The 19,566-nt window shown below is 46.3% G+C and overlaps 1 protein-coding gene and 1 long non-coding RNA gene across 3 annotated transcripts; both read left to right on the top strand.

The window, feature by feature from the left end:
- The first annotated feature begins 229 nt into the window (after positions 1-229).
- LOC135817678 (E3 ubiquitin-protein ligase MYCBP2-like) lies at positions 230-7,794 on the top strand. Of its 2 annotated transcripts, XM_065330908.1 has the most exons (8): positions 230-538; positions 2,288-2,450; positions 2,851-2,978; positions 3,421-3,759; positions 4,084-4,191; positions 4,646-4,858; positions 5,373-5,477; positions 6,823-7,794. In XM_065330908.1, exons 2-8 carry the CDS (start codon positions 2,327-2,329, stop codon positions 7,099-7,101), a joined length of 1,296 nt encoding a protein of 431 aa, XP_065186980.1. In that variant the 5' UTR covers positions 230-538; positions 2,288-2,326; the 3' UTR covers positions 7,102-7,794. The 2 variants fall into 2 exon arrangements, with proteins under 2 accessions (XP_065186980.1, XP_065186981.1); XM_065330909.1 differs by lacking the exon at positions 2,288-2,450.
- A 1,005-nt stretch (positions 7,795-8,799) lies between these two features.
- LOC135817679 (uncharacterized) lies at positions 8,800-17,093 on the top strand. The gene is made up of 4 exons (XR_010553573.1): positions 8,800-9,304; positions 10,834-10,999; positions 15,163-15,290; positions 15,823-17,093. It is a non-coding gene; the product is annotated as an uncharacterized LOC135817679 (long non-coding RNA).
- The last annotated feature ends 2,473 nt before the right edge of the window (positions 17,094-19,566 follow it).

Here is a 19,566-nt window from a genome sequence, read left to right as displayed (position 1 = left end):
CTACACTACAGCAGAAGTCATGCATACCAGGTGAACACGTCATCATGCCATGGTCATGGTCGACACTCGACATGTCGACAGTCACGTCAGTACAGCTACGAACTATTTTTGTAGTGCGAAGTGCGATATACGAAGAAGTCGACATAACTGTGATAACAGTCATCGTTCTAGGGATGAATGAACGACTGAAACAGGGACACTGTTAGATGTATAGTACATGTAGTGTTACTTTACAAAATTACAGTTTGTGAGCTTTTCCCTGTTTTGTCTCTTGATGAGTTTGAGAGGTTGAGCGTCACTGCGTGGATGTGCTCGGCTTCCCATGACTCATTCAACATTCATGCTCATCCGCTGGGTAGGGAACAGCACAAGAAATTATTATAAAAATGCGTCGGAACTGCACTCCGCGTTGGCTTTCCAGCGCTTTGGAGAAAGAAACGAGGATTCGAAGTTTGCTGCTCTGGACGAAAGTGAAGCACGCTACATTGCCGAGTTGTGGAGTAAGCCTGCCAGAAGTAGAGGAGCGCAGGAGAGAAAGGTAAGCGCACCTTGGTGCTGGTCCATGATGCGTGCTGGGTATGTTCTATGAGTATGAACGTTATAACTTATAAGTATGAGACGTACATAGACATTGTACAGGCTTCATTGTACAATCATGTACATATAACGTTTTCTGGAGGCTACTGTTGATAAATCTGGTGAGAATGACAAGAGTGTATACCTGTTAAAGGGGAAGTTAAGGCAAAAATTAAAATTTCACCAGTTGTAGTCTTCGGGGTGCTGAGTCGAATGGTCTTGGTCCGAGGAAGCTGAGACGCTCCCTTCCTACTTGAATCCCAATCGAACTCGCGCACTTCCACCGAAACTGGGTGACTGCGCCCTACGAGATGGGGATTTGTATGCAAAATGTCACTAAAAGCGCCATTTCGTTCTTATAAAAGCACGGATGACCGCGATTGGCCCATATGTTGTAGTCTTTTGGACGCTGAGTCGACTGGTTTTGGTCCGAAAAGGCTGCGATGCAGCGTTCCTCCTTTATTCCCAATCGAACATGGTTGAACAAGTGGTCACGTGCTCCTGGGTGCCCAAATCACCTGGTCACCACGCCAGCAGGTGAGAACTTTCACACCAAGGTTCAACTCGAGTTCAACTCGAGTGACAGGACTGCACCCAAAAAAGGTCAAACAGGCTAGTAAGTTGTACCCTGCAGGCACGGTGACCAGGTGACTGGTGTACGCAGGAGCACGTGACCGCTTGTTCAACCATGTTTGATTGGGAATAAAGGCGGAACGCTGCATCGCAGCCTTTTCGGACCAAAACCAGTCGACTCAGCGTCCAAAAGACTACAACATGTGGGCCAATCGCGGTCATCCGTGCTTTTATAAGAACGAAATGGCGCTTTTAGTGACATTTTGCATACAAATCCCCATCTAGTAGGGCGCAGTCACCCAGTTTCGGTGGAAGTGCGCGAGTTCGATTGGGATTCAAGTAGGAAGGGAGCGTCTCAGCTTCCTCGGACCACGACCATTCGACTCAGCACCCCGAAGACTACAACTGGTGAAATTTTAATTTTTGCCTTAACTTCCCCTTTAACTTATACCTTTTGGCAGTGGTAGAGTGTCACGTGAGCTGCAGTGTCTTCACGCCAGTCTTAAGTTGTATTACTATTACTTGAAGTACTATTACTATAGTATTAGGCAGGGGACATGGTGTTTGCAGTGTGAACATAGTATAGGCTAAAGCTCTCCTTCATTGCGATCGGTTCGATCAGTGACTTTGAGCTCCGCTGAGGAGACCTTACAAGGTCGAAACAACAAAGCACCAAGTTGCATTGCACTGCTTCAGGTAGATTCTGTGGTGCTGCTTCTGGCATGTGCAGGGGGCGGGTCAGAAACGCTACAGTCACTGCGGTCACTATGGTCGATATGGTCAATATGGTGTTGACTGTACCGCTTAACGCTTGTCACCGTTAGCGCCCATTATGTAGGGAAATGCAATGAATACCAGCATTAAATTTTGATGTTTCTAAAGGCTTGCCCCGCAAGTAGAACCCTCTGACTGTAGTCCTTTGAGCCACCTTTCTTGTTGACTACACATCTGATCGCGATTGGTACAGCCAGTCATGCTGAACCCCTTTTGATAAGACCTAATAAGGTCAAAGTGACAAGTAGCTGTCCGCACATGGAGCATCAAACCGTGTGTATTTTTTCAATCTTTCTTTGAGAGGAAATGAGGGGATTGTTAAGTTTGAACTTTGAACATCTTTGTCTGTTTATCTTGCGTCCAGTTGTTATCCTGGCAGGTAGAATGTGACTGAACCAGTGCAATGGGCAACAAACTGTGCGTCAGTGCGGGCGATGAGACTTGCATGCGTGTGAAATCATTCCCTCTTGGCTGTCAGTTGCCTGATGTAGAAGTAGGGATTCACCCAGGTCGAATGGGGATGACAGGTAAGTGTACCTAAACTGTGCCAAGGCAGCAATAATAAATAAATAAATGAATTCGCGGTTCATGTGAGGCGCGGTCAAAATAGGAGTATGCAGCAAATGCTGTGTTTCTGCCTGTCTCTGTGTCTGTTTCTCGGTCTGTGTCTGTCTCGCTGTTTGTCTGTACCTGCCTGTGTCAGCCGGTCTCGCTGTCTGTCTCTCCTTCCTTCTTTCTCCCCTTCCATCCCTGGTCCTTCTGCATGAGGTGCAGCACAGTCTCTGAGTTATCTTGTAACGCTACATGAGTGTTGAAAAGAGAGGAAACGAGTGTAGCATGATGTTTTAAAGTGTATTTCGAAGTTACAAGTATCCTTTTGGTCCTGTCTGCTCTACCCCTCTTAAATAACGTGTTATAATTATACAGATCTCCACGTTGAGAGGATACAGATGTGGAACGAGCTTACCACAAGGCAGGCATGTCGGTTTTGCAAGAGCACCGAGCAACGTCTACTCAGCACCCATCGTGATGTCTGTACTAAGAGACAGTGCAAGGTAAGGACTACCAAGTGATGAGGACATGAATGAACATCAGTACTTTTCACTCTTGAGACAATTAGGACTTTACGAGTCAAGATCCAGTTCACAGTTCTGACCAGAGAAATCCGCCCTCATGAAAAAAAAGTAGTGCTGCGCTACAGTGCGCAGAGTGGTGTGTGGGCGTGGTGCTAGGACAGCGTGGCCCTTGGCACTATTATATTCATGAGGTCGGGTTTTTCTGACCAGCGGGACTGTTCTATTCTTCCCTATCTTCGGCTTCCAAGAGAAAAATCATCCAATATTACACCAGCAGAAAATAAGAATGCACCCTTACTAAGTAGAAGGGTAGTTTGAAAATAATTTGATTCTGTTTGGTCCTCTTTGATGACCAAGCCGTTTTTCCTTGGTATGCTCTGCCCTTGCGTATTAATCCTATTTCTTCTTTGTTGCTGAACAGGAGCGCAATGCCTCTGCTTGCTCTAAGCGTCTTCCTTGTGGAGACTGGTGTGGAGGAATTGCTGGAGAGGAGAAGTGCCTGCCATGCCTGCAGAGTCCATGTTGCGGCGACAGCAACCAGGCATCAGCCACTGCCGCTGCCCCTGCCGCCACTTCCACCGCCAACACCACTGTCTGCAGCAGCAGCATCACTGGTAGCAGTACCGATGACAACACCTGTTGCAACAACAACGGTGCTAATGGTGCCGTGATTGAAGTGGCACGAGCAGTTCATTACACTGCCGACGATACATGTGCCATTTGCTATACAGACACGCTAGGCGAGGCTCCAGCTATTCAGGTTAGTACGGGTACAAGCCAGAGTGCGTGTTATTTGATCGGCTGTGGAATGGTGATGTTTCCATTTCCAATGAGCATTTAGAGTTATAAGAAAGAAAACGGACCAAGGAGCTACAAGTGACGCTATATGTTTAGTAACTGCAGTGGTGTTAGTGACTGCAGTGCTAGTGTTAGTAACTGCAGTGGTGTTAGTGGACATTATAGCATAACTTGTAGTTCCTTGGTCCTTTTTCTTTCTTATAAATTAATCCTTAGCTCTCCATCCGAGCATTTAGAGTGTTTGTACTAAAGGCTTGATATCATGACTGTGTGCTTCACTCTCCAGCTTTCCTGTGGACACATCTTTCATAAGCATTGCTGCGACACGCTGCTGGAAAAGCAGTGGAGTGGCCCCAGGATCAGCTTCCAGTTCCTGAAATGTCCCAGCTGCGAGGTATGTTGACGTGTCCACATATTTCCTGCTTGACATCACAGAGTGGTCGGGATGCTTCTACTTTGAAATGCTTTTCTGGAGTGCGTGTTCAATGTTTGTGTGTCTTGAGATACACTAGTTTATGTATTTCAGCAGTAGTAGTATTTCTTGAATTGACTTTTCCAATGGCTGCATGGTGATGTCACTACGCAGTCTAGTGGTTTTGTGAGCAAGATGGTAAAGTATTAGACACGTTGGAGAACGCTTCTGGCGGAATCAATGGGAGGAAATCACGGTGGCCATGACTGTGTGACTGTTACTCCATTCTTGATATGCACCTGGGGGTGGGGATGCTTCAGGACATGGAACAGATCTTGAGTTTTGTCCGTATCTAGCTGATAACCAGTGCAGACTTGCGATAGCCGAACTATGTGTTGTGCCGTTGTTGATGTGCGGGGTTGCATCTCCTCCCTAGGATTGCTTCATGGAGCATCCATCACTGGATACGCGCACTATTCCTATGGTCGGATTGTTCAAGAGGGTGAAGGAGAAAGCACTGCTTCGGTTGGAAGTTGACAAGGAACTGGAAAACGAGGCCATCACCAATCCATGCAGCGAGTTCTACCAGAAGCCGGCTGAGTATGCCATGAAGCGCTATGCGTACTACCTCTGCCACGACTGTGAGAGGGTATGTACACAAGATAGATAGATAAATAGTGGTGCACTGCATTGCCGTATGCTGGTAGACTGTTAGAGTACAGTATTGCCCGACAGATAGACAGGTGCCCAACCCAACAGATATCTGCTCACTAGGATTCTCTTGCATCACCACAGTGAGGGTGTTCGGTCGTATGCACACAATCACTCATGTTCATGAAAGCCACGGTTTTGGGGGTCAGACATGCATTATATCGTTATCCGTAACAGTGTAATTTATTCATAGATGGCACGAGCAACTTCGACCTTCCAGCACCTGTGGTCACGTGACTACTTTCGCAGACTATATGCGTCAGAGGCAGGTGTAAGCGAGTGTGAAGTGGTATATCGTGAGGATAATGTGGTTCCATATAATACTTCTCCTGGGATACTGTGAGTGTGAAGTCCATTTCCAATGGATTCCAAGGTACGAGAAACCCGGCCTGGGTAAGCTATGACGAACAAAGAGCGTTGCAACATTTTTTCCCGTTTGATCTCATCTACAGCCTTACTTCGGCGGTGATGCTCAGTGTGCAGTACAAGTTGTCGGAGCAGAGTTTGACCCACAGGAACTTATGTGTGGCCACTGCTCCAACGTCCGAGGTGTGGAGGTAAGAATGCTATCTCTATGCATGTGACTCCGTGTGAAATTTGAGGAATTCACACTGAAAGGTTTTTTTATTGAATTCTTTATTCTCACGAGGGCACCATCGCCCGTAAGAGGTTGCACTTGACATTGTTTATCGCAAAGAATGGAGCAGATTTTTGAATGTTGCTATGTGTGGAAGATGTGAATGGGGCATATGGGCTTAGGTAGCAGTCTACCCAGAACGGTACCCGCCGTAGGCTATCCAGTATATCTCCAGAACGCATCATTAGAATTGCTTCACATTTTCAACATAGCATCATCATGTTACTAGGCTGATGTTAGAAAAAAATACTGGCAATAAATCAAACTAAAAGTGAGATCCAATACACCACACCACCACATTGCGCTCAAGGCCGGTCCAAACTCTGCACTCACATCACCATCACCACAGCGAGGACAATTCCGGTATATAGATTGATATTGACAATGACCCTCCAGACAGCTGTTTCGCTCCTCCTGAGCTTATCAGTGGAGGCATATGATCAGTGTCTGCTCCAGCGCCGGGTGAGCCGGGTAATCCACCCGGTTGGGCGGCGCTTGGACCCGGTTGAAAATATAGTACCGGGTCACCTGTGACCCGGTTGGTAATTTACACTTTCGAACTTTGAAAGGACTGACTACATGGCTTGTATGTGTCAGATACTTCTTCTTTCGTAATTTTCTAATTCCTGTCCTCTCTTTTCTAAATGCGGCTAAATGCGCTTTCGCATGCGGCTTATCCATTCGCCTTTAGATCATTGGGCCTAGTTCCCGTTTATTGTCCGAATTAAAATAAACCAACCAACCAGTTAGCATGTGACTCGACTGGTGAGACAGCGCCAGGTACATGTGTACCCGGCTCCGACCCGGTTGAAATGGTTGCGCCAGGTACACGTGTACCCGGCTGTCCTACAATCCTAGAGCAGACACTGATCATGTTGAGTGAAAGAATAATAAGAATAGACTGATCTAATATAGGGCTAAATTGGCGCAATTCGCACTTCAATGCATCATATCTTGCAGCAGGCTGGCCCAACGACCGTGGAACTTCACAGGCATGTATTTCAAACTGTTTTCTTTCATTTGAGCCAATTTTCAATGAAATGGACGAACTTTGCTTTTTTCGCATTTTTAGGGTAGTGCATGATGGTGAGGTGTTGACCAACTCATGTACAAATTCAACTGCCAAGAGGAGAGGCAAGAAGTCGAGTCCAGTTGTTTGCATATCTAGGTTCCACTCTAAACGGCGTGAGCTGTGAAAAGGAGGTCAGACATCAACATGTCTATCCAGTGGTTTGTGTCTTGGCTGACTGGTTGTTTTTGTCCAGGTGTGTCCGAAGCATGGAACGGACTTCATAGCGTACAAATGTCGCTACTGCTGCACTCTCGCAGTCTACTTCTGCTGGGGAACAACTCATTTCTGTCCAATATGTCATGACGTGAATGGTGGGGAACTGCGCTACCAAACCAAATTTCCCTCCTGCCCTGTAGGGCCCACGTGTAAGAAGCTGGAAGGAGTGCCGTGTCCGCTTGGAATCAAGCACCCTCCAACGGGCGAGGAGTTTGCCATTGGCTGTGTGGTGTGCTTGGATTTGCCACGATGCTAGGGTCACCCCAGCTCAGTTGTGTGCCTAATCATCAATCCCATCACCAGGCCTACTTGAATACTTCTGTGCACTGTTCTTTAGTCATGTAGACCAGGCTGGACTTGGCTATGGAAAATGCAAAAGGAACGAGAGTAACAAACTACTTTCACACACTTCGTCTTGAATTTCTCTGTATGAGAGTGGCTCATCGTACGGTATACCCCGCTAACAAAGGCTGCACTCTATTCACCCATATGTTTTACGGTCGCAAGTTTTCATTGCCCAGTCTAATGCACTTACATTGCACATCAAGTGGCAACACTTTGCCTCATATTCTCAATAGTTTCTCCTTGCTGCAAGTAATTTTTTGGAGACTCAGTCTTGATAAATTATGCTACTCCACAGAGGAATCCATGCCATGTATTTGCTTACTAGACCATTTTTACTTTACTAGCTTAGCCGGCTGCTGATGCTTTTGCTGCCACCAATGTAGATGCTCAATATTTTCGGCCCTGGTATGAGCTAGGGCAAAGGCCAGGTTAGGTGAACGGAAATTTTAGGAATAGAGAAGCAGTTCAATATTGGATTATGTGTGTTAGGGTTTGTTCGGTGTATTGACATTTTAGGTATGAAAGTAAAATTAGTTTAGTTGAAACAGATGCACCGAAAGTACCGAAAATTTGTGAAATAAAGTAGCAATAGTGGTTGCGACTATTTTATTGTTTCACTATTGTAGCTAGCTGGCGCTGGCGCCACCAGACTAGTGCCGTGGTACTAGTAGTACTAGTAGTCACATCATACATGTAATAAGTGGTACCTTGCTCTGCAAGTCAACATAAATCCTCCCCTCATGCTGATATTTTCTGTTACTTAATAAAAACTAGGGCTGAAGTCATGAAGTTGACTAAGTAATAGTTCTAAGTTCGTAGGGCTAAAGTATTCCTCATTCTTCCTTATTTTGGCAGTGCCTGTACTGATAATTATGATACTTGATAGGCTCATGTTATACTTACAGTCATGTAGCCGCGAAATGCGACGAAGTAGACATTGTTTGGTCCTTCTGACATGTCACAAGACTGTAGCCTAGTGTAGGCACGGAGATGACCAATTATTATAAAATCGCATTGCACCTAGCAGGGCCTAGATGAGGCGATCAAAGCATGCTACAAGAAGTAGAACTCCATAATTATAATATTAAATTTTAGTGGAGCGGGCTTTGATTTTACGATCAAAACCCACTCCACGCACTACGTACTAGGGCTTGATCAAGCCTCTTTTTCTAACTCGACTACAGCAGTACTACATCATGTGTAGTAGGGCTCGAGAAGGTTGAGAGTCGAGCTAGTCGTGCTTTCAAGCTAGATAGGAAGATCGAAGTGCGTGTCATGTTCATGTCAGAAGTCCAATCAAAACAGCCGTGCTCATGTTCTATCAGCCAATCACAGCCCTTCGCGAAGTATTTACAAGTAAACGTTAGTTCGATATGACATTATGAGTTGCAAGCGTGGGTACCCACGCTTGAAACTCATATCGAGTAGGAGTTTTTGATGATTTGTGACATGCACCCGGGTGCATGTCAGTGTCACAAATCATCAAAAACTCCTACTCTTACTCGTGTTCGATCAGCCTACATGTACATCACATGCACAGCCCTTCGCGCTTCGCGCGGCGGGCTGTGATTATGTAGGCGATCTCACACTCGTACAGTCGTAGATCTACTCTTGCTTGATTCCATACTTCTAGCGATGAATGAATGACTGGAATGAGGACACTACATACACTGCTTAGTCACGTCGTTTACTAGGTTTTAGTGTTACTGTAGACTGTAGACTGTGTATGTAGTGTCAGCTGTATTACTTGACAGCTAGCTATCGAGGTTTTTTTTAAAACTAAATTGTCTGTCTTGTTACCCTGTTTGTCTCTTGATGAGTTTGAGAGGTTGAGCGTCGCTGCGTGGATGTGCTCGGCTTCCCATGACTCATTCAACATTCATGCTCATCCGCTGGGCAGAGAACAGCGCAAGAAAGAACAGAGAGAGAGAGAGAACAGCGCAAGAAATTATTATAAAATGATTGTGTCGGAACTGCAGCTGGCTTTCCAGCGCTTTGGAGAAGGAGATGAGGATTCAAAGTTTGCTACTCTGGAGGAAAGACTTGAATGCACGCTACATTGCCGAGTTTTGGAGTAAGCCTGCCACAAATGTAGAGGAGCGCACGAGAGAAAGGTAAGCGCACCTTGGTGCTGGCACTGCTGGTCCATGTTGCATGTCGGGTATACTCCACGTAGTATGCACGTTACGTCGTGTACATGACATAATCATTGACATTGTACAGGCTTCATTGTAACGTTTTCTGGAGGCTACTGTTGTTAAAGCTTACTAGCCTGTTTGACCTTTTTTGGGTGTACTCCTGTCACTCGAGTTGAACCTTGGTGTGAAAGTAATTAGTTGTCGCCTGCTGGCGCATGGCGTGGTGACCAGGTGATTTTGGCACCCAGGAGCACGTGACTGCTTGTTCAACCATGTTCGATTGGGAATAAAGGAGGAACACTGCGTCTCAGCTTTCTCGGACCAAGACCATTCGACTCAGCACCCCGAAGACTACAACTGGTGAAATTTTGATTTTTGCCTTAACTTCCCCTTTAAATCTGGTGAGAATGCGATATGCCAAGATATTGTAGGCTGCCCAATATTCGCGCCCAATATTCGCGTCGCTAATTGAATTTCTCAGAAAAAAACAGCTTGTTTTATACATGGCAAATTCTCGTGAAGCACTGTGGCCACATACATACGCCCACCGTGTTGAAGTTTGATTTCACCCTGGTTTCAATATTCGCTTATGCTCTTCTCCCGAAAATACTAAACATTAAATGTTTGTTCATAGCCTTGCCTAATAGTTTGGGCTATGAACGAAATTGAGTGTGCACTCATTACTCCGACACACAAGGCAAGGGAGGTCAAGACAGGAGTTTTCCAATATCGTTTTCTTGTGACGCATCATCAGTTGGAATTACATCAAGTACATCGAAATGGTGAATACAAGAGGAACTTGTCAATAAATGCAGACTAAATGTGACACAGCTGCCTTAAGTGTGCAATCTGCAACTTCATTGTGCTGTGCCACCTCAGAATTACCAGACGAAATCCATGAGCCATGAGAATGAGCCATCTGAGAATTGCCAGAATGCGCAAGCAATCTGGGAATTCTCAGAATGCGCTCAACATACGTGTATACAGTCATGAACGTGTTATGCCTTTTCGCAATGTTATAGTCATTAGTGCCAGGTGAGCAGTGTCTTCATGCCAGTCTTGTCTTGCCGATATTCCGAAGATCAATGAGTTTTTATTGCTATTTGCATCGCACTATAAAGTCAGTATCATGAAGTAAATTCGCGAGTGATGTTAGGTGATTGGGCTCGCTCATCCACTAGGCCACTGTTTACAGATACATGTCTATGCAAAGAAATGAAGAAAACCTTTCGATTCCCTCTCACAGAAAAAAATGTATTTTTCCAGCTCAGAAAACCAAAGTCAGAGGATACTTGTTCACCACACATCTGATTGCGAGTGGTTCAGCCAGTGATTCTGAGCTCCTCAGATAAGACCTTATCGTAAGGTCGAAGTAGCATGTTGCTGTCCGTACATGGAGTATCAAATTGTGTGCATTTTCGTTCTCAAGTTTCTGTGAGAGTGAATCAGAAGGTTTTCTAGTACATATAGATTTTAACATCTTTGTCTGTTTGTCTTGCGTCCAGTTGTTATCCTGGCAGGTGGAATGCGACTGAACCAGTGCAATGGGCGACACATCGTGCGTCCGGAGGGCGGGCAATGAGACTTGCATCAGCTTGAAATCGCTCACTCTTTTCTGTCAATTGCCCGATGTACCAATAGAGGTTCACACGGGTCAAATGGGGATGACAGGTGGGTGCACCTTAAATATTTCATCGCAAATTGGTCCTGATTCAGATAATGTTAAATCAAAGGGGAATGGTCTTGGTCCGAGGAAGTCTGAGGAAGCTGAGACGCTCCCTTCCTACTTTAATCCCAATCGAACTCGCGCACTTCCACCGAAACTGGGTGACTGCGCCCTACGAGATGGGGATTTGTATGCAAAATGTCACTAAAAGCGCCATTTCGTTCTTATAAAAGCACGGATGACCGCGATTGGCCCATATGTTGTAGTATTTTGGACGCTGAGTCGACTGGTTTTGGTCCGAAAAGGCTGCGAACCAGCGTTCCTCCTTTATTCCCAATCGAGCATGGTTGAACAAGCGGTCATGTTCCTGCGTACACCAGTCACCTGGTCACGGTGCCTGCAGGGTACAACTTACTAGCCTGTTTGACCTTTTTTGGGTGCAGTCCTGTCACTCGAGTTGAACTCGAGTTGAACCTTGGTGTGAAAGTTGTCGCCTGCTGGCGCGGTGACCAGGTGATTTGGGCACCCAGGAGCACGTGACCGCTTGTTCAACCATGTTCGATTGGGAATAAAAGAGGAACGCTGCATCGCAGCCTTTTCGGACCAAAACAAGTCGACTCAGCGTCCAAAAGACTACAACATGGGCCAATCGCGGTCATCCATGCTTTTATAAGAACGAAATGGCGCTTTTAGTGACATTTTGCATACAAATCCCCATCTAGTAGGGCGCAGTCACCCAGTTTCGGTGGAAGTGCGCGAGTTCGATTGGGATTAAAGTAGGAAGGAAGCGTCTCAGCTTCCTCGGACCACGACCATTCGACTCAGCACCCCGAAGACTACAACTGGTGGAATTTTGATCTTAGCCTTAACTTCTCCTTTAACGTTCTTACCCCCTCCCCCCATTCTACAGTACATTATAGATGCATTATGTTTGTCGTGTGCTGGAATTGTACTTCACTCTGTTTTTCTCTTCATATAACAACAAACTTAGAGCCCAGTTTGCTCCCAACAAACGGCTTACGAAGAGTGTTGGATAACTGAATTTCATGTACCCTTCCTTCAAACCAGTGAATTTCATTTTTAAAAGCTTGAGTTAACTTTGATATCTGTTCATGAGAGAAAAAAGAAGGTGGAAGCCTCTTGCAGTTGAAGCAATTAGAACTAAAACTTAAAGCTCTCTATGATGTTTCCACGAGCTTAGCGTCACATGTGGCAATGGGATTGGTAGTTTCTATATACTACAGAAGTGAACGGAGGACTGTGCAGCAAAACGCAAAATATAGCAACTACTTAAAGATTAAAAAATGGGTTGTGAGCAACACTGGCTCACACTCAAATCACTGCTTTTCACCAGAAAAATATTATATTTCAACGTTTCGGTCATGAAATAACCATCATCAGGAATGAAGTGGGCACACCGGTTAGGATGGGTTAATAAATGAGGAGCGCTGCAAACTGATAACAAATCACACCTGCATGCACTATGACGAGAGAGAGAGAGAGAGAGAACAAAAGGACAAAATATCACCAAAAAAAAACAGGTATAGAAATAACGCAATACGCGACAACTCTAAATATGGCACAGGTACAGGCAACAAACAGAATGTACATGTGCACTAGGTGCGTGCAGACATGTAATTGCAGGCGCTAGCAACAACAGTAGTAGTAACAGTGCACTAGTGCAAGGGGTGCAAAACCACCACTATCCAGGAAGAGCGAGTATCAGGGCCAGAAATATGTACAAGGCAGTACTTCACCAGAGACTTCACAGGAGGTCCCACCCTGCGTTATTGTTTATGCTGGGGCTCGTGTCGCGAATTTGTATTGCTTCGCGTATTCTCCTCCTGGCCCGATCCGACTCAGTGGCAAGGACGCGAACCTCTGTGAATGCCGACTCGCCAAGCTGGCTCGTTCATGAGCAGTCGGTTAATGTTGTTGAATTTTAATTATTTCAGATTTGGTGAGAAGGTCTACCACCAGAGGGAAGGCATCGCCATGGGTAACAACCTAGCGCCCCTGTTTGCGATTATCTTCATGCATGACCTCGAAACCTCGCTGTTGCTAAACTCGCCTGGTGCTCCCGTACTCTACAAGCGTTATATTGATGACATCATTATGCTGTGGACACTGGGGGCCGCGCTTCTCCGGCAGCTGATTGCATTCTTCAATACCGCCAATGCGAGCATCAAGTTCACGTATCAATCTTCGGAGGAAACTGGGTCGGTTGACTTTATGGACACGACTATTCATGTCTCCTCCGAGGGCGCAATATCATTCGAGCTGTTCCGCAAAGCTTGCCACAGTGGCCTCGTCTCAGACTTCAACTCGTGCGTTCCGCAACAGCAAAAACTCGCCATCGCGTCTTCGGAATTCCTCCGCGCGGCCCGCCTTTCCTCTGATCCTGCAGCCCGCCAGCGAAGTGAGCAAAAGGTTATTGAAACATTAAAATTCAACAACTTTCCTGACAAAGTTATCGCGACTGCTCATGAACGAGCCAGACGACCTGCTAAACAAAAGAAAGACTATCGATCCACGTTGAAGTTACCATTCAAAACGGATGCCATCCACTACAGGGTCCACCGTCTTCTAAACAAATACAATCTAAATGTACAGATAATCTACAAGAATGCAAGGCTTTCCAACAGCGTCACTAAGTCCAGCCTCACTGGACCTTGCTGCCGTAAGTGGGTGGATCCCGCTTCCCCGAGGCGACGAGGAAGGCCTAAAGCCGCCTGCGTTGCATGCCAATCGAGCGAGGTAGAATGCACAAGACGCAACGTGGTTTATCGTCTGACCTGCAAGTGCTCGGAGAAGTATGTTGGAGAGACTGGCCGTAGTGTAGCAACGCGAACAAAAGAACACAATGATAACTCGCGCAACAAGACGTCTGGAAAAGCCCTGGGCGAGCACTGCCGACTTCACCATGGCGGCGAGGTACTGCCGCTTGGCAGTTCTCTCTCTTTCTCGTCATAGTGCATGCAGGTGTGATTTGTTATCAGTTCACAGCGCTCCTCATTTATTAACCCATCCTAACCGGTGTGCCCACTTCATTCCTGATGATGGTTATTTCATGACCGAAACGTTGAAATATAATATTTTTCTGGTGAAAAGCAGTGATTTGAGTGTGAGCCAGTGTTGCTCACAACCCATTTTTTACTTATGAAGCTGCGTGATGCGTCCTACAAGATTTTATATACTTAAAGATTATTTGAGAGAAGCATGCACAGCTTACAACATGGTACACACTGGTGCAGGTGTTGCATTGAAGGACAGTGCATGTCACGCGCGAAGGAACGCAGAACTTGTGCTAATGGAGCTGTAACAAGGGTATAAGTACGGCTGAAACGATCATTCAATAACTCCTAACGATCAACCAATATCCTTAAAGATCGCTATATTGGTTTTATCGATTCTTGTCGGCTGTATGGAACAACCGTTTTTGAAGAAATTCTATGATGCCTTCGCAACGCTAAAAATTTGTGGCACCGCTCTGTCGACATCTGTAGATATCTAGCTGGTTTCATCAACACGAACTACTCAAGTAGAAAATTTCATGTTGTTTCTAGAGTGAAGGATCTTGTCATCACGCTCTGGCAACTGCTCTCATCTCCGACTTCTCCCACAAATGAACCGAAAAGGCAAAGTCTTCTTTCCCGATCTCTTTCAAAACACAAATCAATTTCACTGCGCTTGAAAGTACATGATTGCACTCGTATCCACTATCGGATGGAGTGCAAGGGCTAGAATACTGTCACTGATATGCATGCAGACAAAATCATTAGCACTCGTTTTGAACACTAACGATTATCGATTGCACTCTTCACGATCGATATGCGAGTTATCGGTATAATTGTTTCAGCCCTATATACAAGGTATTCACTTCGCCTAGAGCCAATACAACCAAAGCCTCATCATCATCATCATCTCGGTCTGACTGTGTTTTTGCGTGTTTCTCTGTCTGTGTATGTCTTGCGGTATTTCTCTCCTTCCTTCCTTTCTTCCCTTCCATCCCTGGTCCTGCTGCCGCGAGGTGCAGCACAGTCTCTGAGTAATCTTATAAGTATAACGCTACAAGAGTGTTAAAAAGAGAGAAAACGAGTGTAGGATGGTGCTAAAGTGTGAACTTTCAAGAATCACTGTTGTCCTCTCTACCATGCCCACCTTATAGACCTCCACATCAAGAGGATACAGATGTGGAACAAACTCACCACATGTCAGGAATGTCGGTTTTGCAAGAGCACGGAGCAACGTCTACTCAGCACCCATCGTGATGTCTGTACTAAGAGGCAATGCAAGGTAAGGACTAAGGAGTGATGAGTATATGAATGAACATCAGTATGTTTTCCATGCGCTTGTCTGTTGCGTGCCTTGACACATATTGTTACATCCTCAACCCGTCACCACCATGCCACGCTCTTAGCCGAACCAATGCACTGAGCATTAAAATATTGGCACGGCAAAGACACTTCCATGGACAGATACTTGTTTACGCCTCCACATTGTAGACAGCTGTTTCGCTCCTTCGAGATCATCAGTTGAGGAGGAGGATGATGATAATGGAGTGTAAAGGAATGGTCATTCTTATACAGCAGAAATGGCACAAGTGTGCGCTTTCCACATGGAACATTGACATATACACGCTGCTAAATATAAGAATAGTGTATTGAGCTATTGTACGCGCTCATTGGTGGAGGAACACACCATACAGGCGACGTAAACCTTACGTGGAAATGACACTACAACTGATTGCAATACAGCGAGAATAATGATGCCACTGGAAAGTATGTTGTGCATAGTGAGATGATGTTGCATTGCCCCGTGTGTGCAGGCGAGGCGAGACTCACCGCCGAGATCTGCTAATGCGACAGGCTCGGTTGCCATTCAAGATTCACACCGCCCTGTCCGCCCGTCGACGGGATCAACAGCGGGATTGATCAAACTGAGCTGCCGATATGAAACGTCCATGTAGAACGTCAACCAAGCAGCCCTGACTGGAGTGAATGCCCCGTCTGGCCTCTCGTTTGTCAGCGACTCACTGACTCACTGATGTGGTGAACTAGCGGCCGCTGTAGCCACTGTACCGTACTGGTTTCCACTCCAATGCACACCCACACACTGCACATACAGTGAAATCTGTCTAAGACGACCGCTCAAGGGACCATCAAAATGTGGTCTCTGTTACCAGGTGGTCTGCCTATCCAGGGTAATTTGACTGGAAGTAGCATCCCTTGGTCCTGGTTGCAGTGGTCTTCTGCGACAGGTGGTCGCCTTATCCGAGTGGTCGCCATGACAGGTTTAACTGTATACATGATTGTACAAGGCATATCCAATGACCTGTTGCTACGGCGCTATGAGTACACCTATTTCTCCTTGTACATAATTATTATTATTTAAAAGGTTTTAAAACTCAGCCAGAGTTGCAGCAAACTACGTTGTGAAGCCTTTACTTGTTTTGGTCCACCGTTGATTGCTGTACATGTGCAGTATCTGTCATGCTTCAAGTGTCATGACTCATGTATTACTAGTATGTACATGTATGTGACTGTAATTATTTATAGAATCAGATTATGAAGCAAAACAAGAGCCTGCGGTGTCGACTGGGCCGACCCAGGACAACTCTTCTCTCAGCTCTTTCCCAGGACTGCCTAGCCCGACTCGGCATTCGCCTGGGTGCGCTCATAGGCCTTAATCAGCTGCGGCAGTTGGCAGAGGATAAGCACGGTGGAATGGCACCCCGCGGCACTCATCTTCCTCTCCCGCATAATATCCACTGCAGGGTGACCATCAATATTAAACAGTCTACCGTCTTTCTGATATTGCCACTCGCACTTGACCATAGAAGCAGCTTTCCAGTGTGCAGTTACATTGAGCCATGGTGTGTGCTTGTTTGTTTTTGTGAATCCTTCCCAGAAGCAAATGCTGGTTTTTATACATCGTTTACTCAGCTTTTAAATATTTGCAATAACTTGGGAATAGCTAAACTAAACAATAATGCTTGGTTTGACCACTACAGTCTACACTGTACATCTACAGTGTACATCTACAGTGTAGACTGTAGATAACTGGTACTAATAGGCGATAGTGCACAGGTGGTGGGATTACCGTGAGACAATCGCATGGGCCGGTGGGGGCATAGCCTAGGCTAGGCTAAGCAAGTGGCAGGCCAGCCACCACCATTACATGTACCACCACCACCACCCGCGCTCGCCCACGCATTCACAGTGGAAAGAAAAAACTGTTTTACAGTAATACTTGATGTAATGCTGAGTGGGATTCCCCAGAGGAGTCCCGGACACTCAGTGGCATACCGGCATGCGATGCGTGATGACAAACTGTTCCAAACTATCCAAAGCCTAAGCGTAACCATGGTAACCCGCTTAGGCAAAGAGTGACATACATGTAGTGGCATTAGTGGGACAGGGTGTCAGGGACACAGGGTCATTTTATTCTACGGACTACCATACACTGCATGAATAGTCAACTCAGGTTTGCATTCTAAGGCCCAGGTAGTTTAGGGAGTCGTGAAGGGCTTTCACGACTCCCGATCCCTGATCTAGCCAGCTGGCCTCGGCTCGGGTTTTGCTTTCGCTTGCTCCGGAATGCTGTCGTCATTGTCGAAAACAGCAGTGATTCTCCGTCTCTTTCACTGCCGCATGCAACCCGTTACCAGGTAACAGGTTACGATACCGACGTGAATCAGAGATTATTCAGAGTGTCACCAGCCAGCGCGCTGTTACTGTGTGTGTTACATGACCACGCGCGTAGATATCTACGCATGCCGATATATCGCGATGAAGTGACGCAACGTCGCAAGGCAAAAGATGACACAGTGACAGACGGTGTCACAGTACTCCACAGCTACCGGATACCATGGATACCTGTCCTTGGGACCGTCACTTAATTTTTGCCGACTACCCGCCAAAAAAATCTTTTCGTTTCGCGTGTCAGACACGTCCGCGCGCGCGAGCGCGTACGACTCGCGCGCGCCCGCGCGCTACCTTTCACGTCAGGCAATCTGTTCACGCCACATGGCCTATATGGCTGGATAGCGCGTACATATGCAAACATGATTGAAGACTTGCAAAATTAATTTTTTCCAAGTCCAGGCGCTAGGCCTAGCTAGGCAGTACTAATGCCTAATGCCCAGGCAGCTGACTTTATTTTCGGAGAAACACTACTCATTGTAGTAAAAAGTAACAATGAATAGCGATATCATCTAGGAAGGATCGCTACCCTAACGCGAAGGAAAGGCCTTGCGCGGCTGCTCTACGAAGTGTTGAAGAAAGACTCATCAAAGTTAGTTGGTGGACGAACAACTCGCTGGCGCCGGAAAACTTGGCCCCCAACGATGGTGTTTGGTGAATCATCAAGCATAATGTCTTGTAGCAGTGTTCACCGAGGAAGGAGAACGCTCTAGCCGCTGCTGTTGTCTGTTTCATCCACGTTGGGCGTTAGCTGCACCGCGCCTATTGTGTTTTAGTATTCCATGGACACACATTAGCATTCAGAGCGATTGTGGAGCCATAATTTACTTCACACAGCGTTGTATTGTCCACGAGCGCAAACTTCATTATCAGCAGTAACTGTTACTCTTCATCCTACATGTAGACTTGGAGTATACACGGCCTTGTCACGACAGCGACAGCTCTACAGAGTGTTCAAGTGAGAAACATTAATTTCTATTGTTGGTGGACGAATAAATGGCTGGTTCCGAAAAAACACGGCCTGCACCAATGGTGTTTGGTGGATCATCAAACAGGGTGACCGGCAGTGTTCACCGAGGAAGGAGAATGCACTCGCCACCACTCCGATTCATCCAAGTGGGCGTTAGCTGCGCCGCGCCTATTGTGTTTTAGTATTCCATGGACGCACACTAGCGTTCTCAGCGATTGTGGAGCCACAACATATCTTCATGCGGCGTTGCACTGTCCAAGAGCAGAAACGTCAGCAGTGACCCATCATCATACATGTAGATTTGGAGTATACACACCATGCGCCAATGGGCCTTGGCACAACAGCGGCAGCTCTACGGAGTGTTCAAGTGAGAAACATTTGTTTCGACTTTTGGTGGACGAACAAATCGTCGGTGCCGAAAAACGTAAACGGAAATATTTTTCCGCCGATACCCGTTACTTCCAGTTCTGTCAAGGGCATAACTGGAATCCATTGCCAGGTGATGACATTTTACTTTATGTGTTATTTTGCTGCCGAGTTGTTCAGAACTTTTCAGCCCCGATCTGTCCATGTCTACATGTCGGCCATCCGCAAACTTCATGTGAAAGTTGGCTTTACCTACCCGTCAGGCCCAATGACTCTCCTCGCAAGGTTCCTGTCGGGCATCAACAGGTCATCATCGACACAGTGTCATCGCCTGCTGATAACCACTCAACTTCTCAGGGAGATTAGCCGGCATGTTGCCTTTCCACGGATGTGGCACCCTCATGACAAGGCTATGCTAAGGGCAAACTGGCTGCTTTATTTTAGCTTTACATTACCGCAGTCAGTCCAGCACAATACGCCAATCGTATTTCACTATTACTCGCGTGTCATAATTGGGGATATGGGCTGCTCC

Source organism: Sycon ciliatum, chromosome 5, assembly GCF_964019385.1.
Source record: "Sycon ciliatum chromosome 5, ocSycCili1.1, whole genome shotgun sequence".
Taxonomy (NCBI): Eukaryota; Metazoa; Porifera; class Calcarea; order Leucosolenida; family Sycettidae; genus Sycon; species Sycon ciliatum.
This window is presented reverse-complemented; position numbering and strand designations above follow the sequence as displayed.